The 10,685-nt window shown below is 48.7% G+C and overlaps 1 protein-coding gene across 2 annotated transcripts in view; it reads right to left on the bottom strand.

The window, feature by feature from the left end:
• hunk (hormonally up-regulated Neu-associated kinase) overlaps positions 1-9,623 on the bottom strand; it is a 25,930-nt gene extending 16,307 nt beyond the window's left edge. The window contains exons 1-2 of one of the 2 annotated variants that reach the window (XM_036967852.1): positions 8,652-9,623; positions 932-1,074 (exon numbers count right to left, since the gene is read on the bottom strand). In XM_036967852.1, the coding sequence (XP_036823747.1) occupies positions 932-1,074; positions 8,652-8,891 (383 nt within the window). In that variant the 5' untranslated portion in view covers positions 8,892-9,623. Of the gene's footprint in view, positions 1-931; positions 1,075-1,569; positions 2,008-8,651 lie in introns of those variants that run through there. The other variant, XM_036967851.1, reaches the window with a different exon arrangement.
• Positions 9,624-10,685: the final 1,062 nt, after the last annotated feature.

Raw genomic sequence — 10,685 nt, 5'->3', positions numbered from 1 at the left:
TTCATGTACTGTTCATTTTACAACTGTTTCTCACTATTTCCAGTTCAGTAATTGTACGTGTTTTATTGTAAAGGAAATGGGGCACATTAGGGTGCTGTATAGCTTCGTTGACTTGATTCATTTCTTCATCTGTTCATTCTTTCATCCATTGATTAATTGATTAATTCATCAACTCATTCAACTTCCGTTGTACCTGTTCTCAGTCTCCAGTATGTCCAGTAGTCTATAGTCTAGCATAGTATAGTATAGTATATGGTATAGTATAGTATAGTCTATAGCAAAGCATAGTATAGTATAGTATGTGGTATAGTATTGTATAGTACCTGTTCTCAGTCTCCAGTGTGTCCAGTACAGTATAGTATAGTATAGTCTATAGTATAGCATAGTATAGTATAGTATAGTCTATAGTATAGCATAGTATAGTATAGCCTATGGCATAGTATAGTATAGTCTATAGTATAGCATAGTATAGTATAGTACCTGTTCTCAGTCTCCAATATGTCCAGTAGTCTATAGTATAGCATAGTATAGTATAGTATAGTCTATAGTATAGCATAGTATAGTATAGCCTATGGTATAGTATAGTATAGTCTATGGTACAGTATAGTATAGCATAGTATAGTATAGCCTATAGTATAGTATAGTACCTGTTCTCAGTCTCCAGTGTGTCCAGTACAGTATAGTATAGTATAGTATATAGTATAGCATAGTATAGTATAGCCTATAGTATAGTATAGTCTATAGCAAAGCATGGTATAGTCTATGGTATAGCATAGTATAGTATGTGGTATAGTATAGTATAGTCTGTGGTATAGTATAGTATAGTATAGTATAGTCTGTGGTATAGTATAGTCTGTGGTATAGTATAGTCTGTGGTATGGTATAGTATAGTATAGTATAGTATAGTCTGTGGTATAGTATAGTATAGTACCTGTTCTCAGTCTCCAGTATGTCCAGCAGCTGGGTGATGTTGGGGTGTCTGATCATCTGTTGGATATGACCCTCTCTACGGAGGTTCTTAGTCACATACGAGTCCTTCTTCGCCTTCCTCTTATCTATGACCTTTACTGCAACCTGGGAGAGAAGGAGGGAAGGAAGGAAGGAAGGAGGGAGAAAGGGAGGGAGGGAGGGAAGGAAGGAAGGACGGAAGGAAGGAAGGAAGGAAGGAAGGAAGGAAGGAAGGAAGGAAGGAAGGAAGGAGGGAAGGAAGGAGGGAGGGAAGGAAGGAGGGAGGGAAGTAGAGAGGGAAGGAGAGAGGGAAGGATAGAGGGAGGGAAGGAAGGAGGGAGGGAAGGAAGGAGAGAGGGAGGGAGAGAGGGAGGGAGAGAGGGAGGGAAGGAAGGAGGGAAGGAGAGAGGGAGGGAAGTAGAGAGGGAAGGAGAGATGGAGGGAGGGAAGGAATGAGGGAAGGAAGGAGGGGGGGAAGGAAGGAGAGAGGGAAAGAGAGAGGGAGGGAGGGAAGGAAGGAGGTGATAGAGAGAAAAATAGGAAGATCAGTCTCTAGACCTAGACTATAGACATAGGGCAGCCTGACCACTGCACTCCGTGAGATATCATTAAAAACTTTACCCAAAGAGAATGGACCAGGAGGCTGGTGTAAATGTGAAACAGGCATGGAACGAAGAGGTGGATGGGACAGAGAGAGAGAGAGAGAAGCCCTCCTGTATATAGTAACCTGTCCTTGTCTGTCTCCATTCCCTCCGGTATATAGTAACCTGTCCTGGTCTGTCTCCATTCCCTCCTGTATATAGTAACCTGTCCTGGTCTGTCTCCATTCCCTCCTGTATATAGTAACCTGTCCTGGTCTGTCTCCATTCCCTCCTGTATATAGTAAACCTGTCCTGGTCTGTCTCCATTCCCTCCTGTATATAGTAACCTGTCCTGGTCTGTCTCTGTCACTACAGCAGCTGCCTCCAGCACGTCTAACACACTATACCATTAGAACCTGCAGGGGTGTGTGTGTGTGTGTGTGTGTACCTTCATTAATCTATTTTATAATAGAGGTGGAAGCGTGTGTGTGTGTTCAGCATGAGAGGTTTCTAGTATATATGTGGCGAATGGGGGACATTAACTAACCATTTGGCCTCCCTTTCTCCACCGATAGAGGTTTGCTTCACACTCAGTTTATAACGGCTCACAGACTCTCTAACACACACACACACACACACACACACACACACACACACACACACAGAAAGAGAGAGGTGCGTGTGGATGTTAGAGCCTCTTCCATGTCCCAGAGTCTGTCTGCCTGCCTGTCTGTCTGCCTGCCTGCCTGTCTGTCTGCCTGTCTGTCTGTCTGTCTGGTTAATCTTAAAATACCCTCTAAGATACTTCACATAAAGGCTAATCTTCTTCAAACAATTAAACACAGCTCACTCTCCAATTAATGTGAACACAAATAAGCCTCCCACCACCTCCCACTGTCTCCATCCCTCCACCTCCCACTGTCTCCATCCCTCCACCTCCCAATGTCTCCATCCCACTACCTCCCACTACCACCCACTCTCTCCATCCTTCCACCTCCCACTGTCTCCATCCCTCTACCTCCCACTGTCTCCATCCCTCTACCTCCCAATGTCTCCATCCCACTACCTCCCAATGTCTCCATCCCACTACCTCCCACTGTCTCCATCCCACTACCTCCTACTACCTCCCACTCTCTCCATCCCACTACCTCCCACTACCTCCCACTCTCTCCATCCCACTACCTCCCACTACCTCCCACCACCTCCCACTGTCCCCATCCCTCTACCTCCCAATGTCTCCATCCCTCTACCTCCCAATGCCTCCATCCCACTACCTCCCACTACCTCCCACTCTCTCCATCCCACTGTCTCCATCCCACTGTCTCCCACTGTCTCTATCCCACTACCTCCCACTGTCTCTATCCCACTACCTCCCACTGTCTCTATCCCACTACCTCCCACTGTCTCCATCCCACTGTCTCTATCCCACTACCTCCCACTGTCTCCATCCCACTACCTCCCACTGTCTCCATCCCACTACCTCCCACTGTCTCCATCCCACTACCTCCCACTGTCTCCATTCCACTATCTCCCACTGTCTCTACCCCACTACCTCCCACTGTCTCCATCCCACTACCTTCCACTGTCTCTATCCCACTACCTCCCACTGTCTCTATCCCACTACCTCCCACTGTCTCTATCCCACTACCTCCCACTGTCTCTATCCCACTACCTCCCACTGTCTCTATCCCACTACCTCCCACGTCTCCATCCCACTACCTCCCACTGTCTCTATCCCACTACCTCCCACTGTCTCTATCCCACTACCTCCCACTGTCTCTATCCCACTACCTCCCACTGTCTCTATCCCACTACCTCCCACTGTCTCCATTCCACTACCTCCCACTGTCTCCATTCCACTACCTCCCACTACCTCCCACTACCTCCGTCCCACTACCTTTCACTACCTCCCACTACCTCCATCTCACTACCTCCCACTACCTCCATCCCACCACCTCCCACTACCTCCATCCCACCACCTCCCACTGTCACCATCCCACCACCTCCCACTGTCACCATCCCACCACCTCCCACTGTCTCCATCCCACCAACTCCCACTGTCTCCATCCCACCAACTCCCACTCTCTCCATCTCACTACCTCCCACTGTCTCTATCCCTCTACCTCCCAATGTCTCCATCCCACTACCTCCCACTACCTCCCACTACCTCCCACTGTCTCCATCCCTCTACCTCCCAATGTCTCCATCCCTCTACCTCCCAATGTCTCCATCCCTCTACCTCCCAATGTCTCCATCCCACTACCTCCCACTACCTCCCACTCTCTCCATCCCACTGTCTCCATCCCACTACCTCCCACTGTCTCCATCCCTCTACCTCCCAATGTCTCCATCCCTCTACCTCCCAATGTCTCCATCCCACTACCTCCCACTACCTCCCACTACCTCCATCCCACTACCTCCCACTGTCTCCATCTCACTACCTCCCACTACCTCCATCCCACTACCTCCCATTGTCTCCATCCCACCACCTCCCACTGTCACCATCCCACCACCTCCCACTGTCTCCATCCCACCACCTCCCACTGTCTCCATCCCACCACCTCCCACTGTCTCCATCCCACCAACTCCCACTGTCTCCATCTCACCAACTCCCACTGTCTCCATCTCACCACCTCCCACTGTCTCCATTCCACAACCTCCCACTGTCTCCATCCCACTACCTCCCACTGTCTCTATCCCACCACCTCCCACTGTCTCTATCCCACCACCTCCCACTGTCTCTATCCCACCACCTCCCACTGTCTCTATCCCACCACCTCCCATTGTCTCTATCCCACCACCTCCCATTGTCTCTATCCCACCACCTCCCATTGTCTCTATCCCACCACCTCCCATTGTCTCTATCCCACCACCTCCCATTGTCTCTATCCCACCACCTCCCATTGTCTCTATCCCACCACCTCCCATTGTCTCCATCCCACTACCTCCCACTGTCTCCATCCCACTACCTCCCACTGTCTCCATCCCACTACCTCCCACTGTCTCTATCCCACTACCTCCCACTGTCTCTATCCCACTACCTCCCACTGTCTCTATCCCACTACCTCCCACTTTCTCCATCCCACTACCTCCCACTGTCTCCATCCCACTACCTTCCACTACCTCCCACGGTCTCCATCCCACTACCTCCCACTGTCTCCATCCCACTACCTCCCACTACCTCCCACTGTCTCTATCCGTCTACTATTCTCTACCACCTAGATAACTGCTGACATCAGATCAGTAGATATCTACTGTTTATATTTGACATCAGATCTGATAGATAACTACTGTTAATAGTGGGGGTATACTGGGGGAGGGGAGACAGAGAGTAGGGGTATACTGGGGGAGGGGAGACGGAGAGGGGGGGTATACTGGGGGAGGGGAGACAGAGAGTGGGGGTATACTGGGGGAGGGGAGACGGAGAGGGGGGGTATACTGGGGGAGGGGAGACGGAGAGTGGGGGTATACTGGGGGAGGGGAGACGGAGAGGGGGGGGGTATACTGGGGGAGGGGAGACGGAGAGTGGGGGTATACTGGGGGAGGGGAGACGGAGAGGGAGGGGTATACTGGGGGAGGGGAGACGGAGAGGGAGGGGTATACTGGGGGAGGGGAGACGGAGAGGGAGGGGTATACTGGGGGAGGGGAGACGGGGGGGTATACTGGCGGAGGGGAGACATACTGGGGGAGGGGAGACGGAGAGGGGGGGTATACTGGGGGAGGGGAGACGGAGAGGGGGGGTATACTGGGGGAGGGAGGACAGAGAGTGGGGGTATACTGGGGGAGGTATACTGGGGGATTGGAAGAGGAGAGGAGGGGAGACAGGGCGAGTTAGGGGGAGAGGAGGGGAGACAGGGCGAGTTAGGAGGAGAGGAGGGGAGACAGGGCGAGTTAGGAGGAGAGGAGGGGAGACAGGGCGAGTTAGGAGGAGAGGAGGGGAGACAGGGCGAGTTAGGAGGAGAGGAGGGGAGACAGGGCGAGTTAGGAGGAGAGTAGGGGAGACAGGGCGAGTTAGGAGGAGAGGAGGGGAGACAGGGCGAGTTAGGAGGAGAGGAGGGGAGACAGGGCGAGTTAGGAGGAGAGGAGGGGAGACAGGGCGAGTTAGGAGGAGAGGAGGGGAGACAGGGCGAGTTAGGAGGAGAGGAGGGGAGACAGGGCGAGTTAGGAGGAGAGGAGGGGAGACAGGGCGAGTTAGGAGGAGAGGAGGGGAGACAGGGCGAGTTAGGAGGAGAGGAGGGGAGACAGGGCGAGTTAGGGGGAGAGGAGGGGAGACAGGGCGAGTTAGGAGGAGAGGAGGGGAGACAGGGCGAGTTAGGGGGAGAGGAGGGGAGACAGGGCGAGTTAGGGGGAGAGGAGGGGAGACAGGGCGAGTTAGGGGGAGAGGAGGGGAGACAGGGCGAGTTAGGGGGAGAGGAGGGGAGACAGGGCGAGTTAGGGGGAGAGGAGGGGAGACAGGGCGAGTTAGGAGGGGCTTCTCAGCCCAGGGGCCATCTGAACAACTGTTGTTTACCTTCTCTCAGACAGGCACAGGGGGAAGGGGCGGGGGGTGGAGGAGGGGGGAATGAGGTCATACGGGGAAAGTGGGTTACATACATTCAAAACAGATTCATCATACACAACATGTGTTATCTCCTTGACCCCCCCTCTCTTCCTCCTTTCCTTTGTAATAATATGATCCCCCACACGTTTCTCTGCACCCCAGACACTGACCCCCCCCACCCACCCACCCACCACCATATAAGGCCGTTGTTTCCTGTGATGCCTCCATCCTCTCCCGTCCTTTAGCCTTCCCATTCAGTATCAACCTCCTCTGCTCTGTCTCTCACGGCCGTGCCTGTCCTATCACAAAGCACCCCTCCTTCCTTACTACTGCCGCTGATGTAATACACCCCCCCCCCCCCCCCCCCTGCCTCCCGTAGTAGACGACCCAGAGAGCAGCGCTGCACCCCTCCTCTCTCCCCTCCTCTCTCCCCTCCTCTCTCCTGACTGTGATTGCCAAGTGTTTGCATCATCCATACAAAGGGAACAAGGGAAGGAGAAAAGAGGAGTGTTTTCTCTCTCTCTCTCTCTCTACAGCAACAGAGTGAAAGGGGTACGAGGGGGGGGGGGTCTATTTCTTTAATATTCTAAATAGGAATTTCAGGACACACACACACACACACACACACACACATAGTGAGAGAAACACACACACACACACACATTGTGAAAAACACACACACATATACACACACACATTGTGAAAAAAACACACACATATACACACACACATTGTGAAAAAAACACACACATACACACATTGTGAAAAAAACCCACATACACACACACACACACACAGTGAAAAACACATACAGACACGCGTGCACACACAGTGAGGAAAAGGGGTATGTGTTTTTGTAATATGCTAATGCATTTGGCTGCACCTCAAAAGCACAGAGAGCCCAGAGAGACAAAGGCAACCAGTGGCCAATGGTAGCCCATATCACAGCCGTGCGTTGACGACGAAACACACACACACACACACACACACAGTGTGAAAAAAACACACACATATATACACACACACACACACACACAGTTATCAAAGACATCATTTCATATGTAAGTACCCGCGCCACTTTCTCATGGGCTGGTCTATTCATTAGGACAGTCTCGGTCTGTTTCAGAGGAGGAGATCTCTCTAGAGAGCACAGGTCAACACAACACAGCACAGCTCAACACAGCACAGCACAGCTCAACACAGCTCAACACAACACAGCACAACACAGCTCAACACAACACAGCACAACACAGCACAGCTCAACACAACACAACACAGCTCAACACAACACAGTACAGCACAGCACAGCTCAACACAGCACAGCTCAACACAAAACACAGCACAGCTCAACACAAAACACAGCACAGCTCAACACAAAACACAGCACAGCTCAACACAACACAGCACAGCACAGCTCAACACAGCACAGCACAGCCACTACCCACCACATGGTACAGAACAGGCACTACAGTAAATATTGATAATATTCAAGCTGTGTTTTGGGCAGGAGAGTGTGTGTGTGTACACTCCCACTGTGCTGATTAACATCCCTGCTATAGGAGACCATTCATAATGAATGTGTCCTTATTACAATAAACAGGGTTGCATGTGTACATCATACCTCGTGTCATTATGAGTTGTGAAATAAGGTAGCATCGGGTTATTGTTACAGGTTTTGATTTTTCCATTGATGTTTGAGGTTACACATATAGCTCGTTAGCACATATAGCTCGTTAGCACATATAGCTCGTTGGCACGTAGGGCGCACCGATTGATGTCACCTCTTCAGTCAGTGTGTGTTACACCTGTGCTGGTTGTCATCTCGTTAATGCCTTGAGAGATGTGGAGAGTCAACACCTTTAGTTTGCTCTCCCTATAAAGCAATCCTTTATATTATTTTGCGATCCCTTTTAGGCGTGCTTCCTGTCTTTAAGTTTGCTGTGGGAGTTTTTTTCTTTTGTTTGCCTCTTCTCGGGCAAATTTAGTGGATGCTCATGGTGGGTGTATTTTAGGTCCCAGTTGTTGTTGCTAAGTCAATTTTCAAAACCCCACCTGTTTTGTTTTGATTGTTGGTCAGTGACTCTTTGTTAGTTCCCTCTTCTGTTTCAGCGACATTTAATTTATTGTTGCTGGGGAACGTATCATTATCGACCCCGACAAAACATTCTGACTATGTACGTGACTACGTCATCTATCCGCTGCAGCGATTTGCCATTCTATAGTACATTAAACGTGGCAGAATATATCAATGGCATGACATCACATTGGAATGTGAAGTGGCTATTTACATGTTTAAGTGTTTAATAGGAGGCTATTGTAACCATGTTATAATTAGGTCATTAAGTAATCTAATTTAAGCAGCTACTAAAGTTGTCAAAATGTCTAATACATTCTATAGCAAGATTGGTCACTTACATTTCAACATCCAAAATAATGATTTTTTGCATGGCAAAATGGGACGATTTCTATCACTCTTGTAACTTTAGAGAAACGAACCAAACAAAGCCCAACAAATGTATCCAAATGTATCCATCCATCAACAACAACTTAACTTTAATTTCCAGTACTGTCAACTAGCCTACCTTCTCTCCGGTCATGGCATGAAGTCCCTCTCGGACTTTAGCGAAGGAGCCCTCTCCAAGTTTCCTCCCGATCAAGTAGTTTCCCACACGCTTGGTATGGTAGAAGTTCCGCAGGATATCCACGGCAGGACTGCTTAGGGAAGCCGGGACCACGTTCTCGTTGTTGGGGGTAGAGGCGGGGGCTTTACCCCCGTGTAACCGGGGACTGTCAACCACCATGTCGAAGTCAGCGGCTGGCATAACCGCCTCTGTCAAACTACAAACGGTTTGTTTTGGTTTGAGCCGGTATGTTTTTGTTCCTCGCTCTCCTCTGCGCTCTAAACGGGGTCTGTCATGTATGTGAAGTGCATCTGAAGTAAACGTCTGCCTGTCCGGTGCCCAGTCACAAATAGTTGTAAATACTTAACGGAAATCCGAGCTAACCTGTTCAATCTAGAAGCGACGGCATGTTTGCGAGCAGTTTCTTGAGATTGTTCAGAGATGACGCGTCCAAACGTTTTCAATCACTTTATGTAACGGTCCCTTGTAGAGAATATAAATAAAAAATGGGCTTTTTGACTGAGGAAAAAATATAAATATTGCAAAACGTTGTTAAAAAAAGACTAGAAATCGGTGTAAATATCCTTAAATCCTGCGAGAAACAAACGAAAGTGTTGTTCATTCAACTTCTCTCTCTGTCACTCTCTCAAACTGTTCTATAATGAGCGCTCCTTTGCGTTGGGTGATTACTGAATAGACTGTTGAATGTGAAACACGCTGTTTGGTTCGAAGCGACTTTCCCGGTTCAGTGGGTGGGCGTTAATTGTTTGTGTGAAAAAGCTCCCCGACTTGGTAACCGGGCTGAACTGTAATCCTATCAGAGGCGGCGGCGGGAGGAGACGTGAGATCCAGAGACCCAAACCCCGCCCTAAGACCATGCTTCTTCTCCGTCTCTCCTCATCTCCAAATACAGCAGCTCTCCCTGCAAGCTCAAACAAAGCCAGGTCTAACTCACCCGGAGACTGGCTACAGGGATGATATCATAATGCTTTCTCTCTGCCCTGATTGGAAGGTGACTCCTGGTAGTTTAAAGAACACGGACTTTGATTAATGAGCCTATTGATTTTTCTTGCTGTCTGGAGAAAGATTGACCCCTTCTCCTTCACCTAAAAGGGACTTGTCTTCAAAACAGATAGACAGAATAGCCTACACCATGAGGTTATTTTATTAGCCATTCATATTCTTAACTGATAGGATTTCAGTTCAGCCCGGGTACCTTCTGTAGGCACTATATGCAAATGTAGGGGCGTGTGTTGCATGTTCTTCTAGGAACAAAGAATCTGTTGATTTATGAAGTGGTATGTTGCGTAAAAGGGTTGTGCCTCTCCATTCCAAGTGTTCTGATGACACAATAACAAGTGGTCTCTGCGTGCCAATAACCAAATGAGCTACACACCCACGTGCTTGTTTTCTTGATCTCAAGAAAACAACTGTCTGCGGGCTAAATTATACTCTCACACAATGATATTTGCTTTTTTTTAATTTAATTTAATTTATCAGTGCCTTATTTTCTTTGTCAACTCCATACATCTATTGCATCAGATACACATCTTCAACATGAAAGCAATAACACACAGTTCATGGTAAAACGGGAAACTCTGTATTTACATGATCAGTTCTTGTCAGTTTTCCTTCATCCACATGGATGAAACTGATTTAAATGAATGAATTAGAGACAATGAAAGTGAACAAAGCGCGGTGGCGCCGCCGCTTTGAAGGTCTCCCCGGTAAGAGAGGATGAGCTGCTTCTCCTGCTTCTTGTCTACGACCAGACACACACAGTACAAACGCTCTGTTGAATTCATAAGAAACTGTTGCTTTTTACATTCAATCTCTTACATTTCGGTCCTGAACAGGAAGATATGAAGAGACGTATTTCTTGGTGCTAATAATAATAGTTTATATCTACCAAACATATATTTTGAGCGGTAGGTTTATGGAAAAAATAAGACTTACAAACTTAAAAATATATTTCTCAAATGTTATTTTGTCATA

The sequence above is a fragment of the Oncorhynchus mykiss genome, chromosome Y (genome assembly GCF_013265735.2).
Source record: "Oncorhynchus mykiss isolate Arlee chromosome Y, USDA_OmykA_1.1, whole genome shotgun sequence".
Classification (NCBI taxonomy): Eukaryota; Metazoa; Chordata; class Actinopteri; order Salmoniformes; family Salmonidae; genus Oncorhynchus; species Oncorhynchus mykiss.
This window is presented reverse-complemented; position numbering and strand designations above follow the sequence as displayed.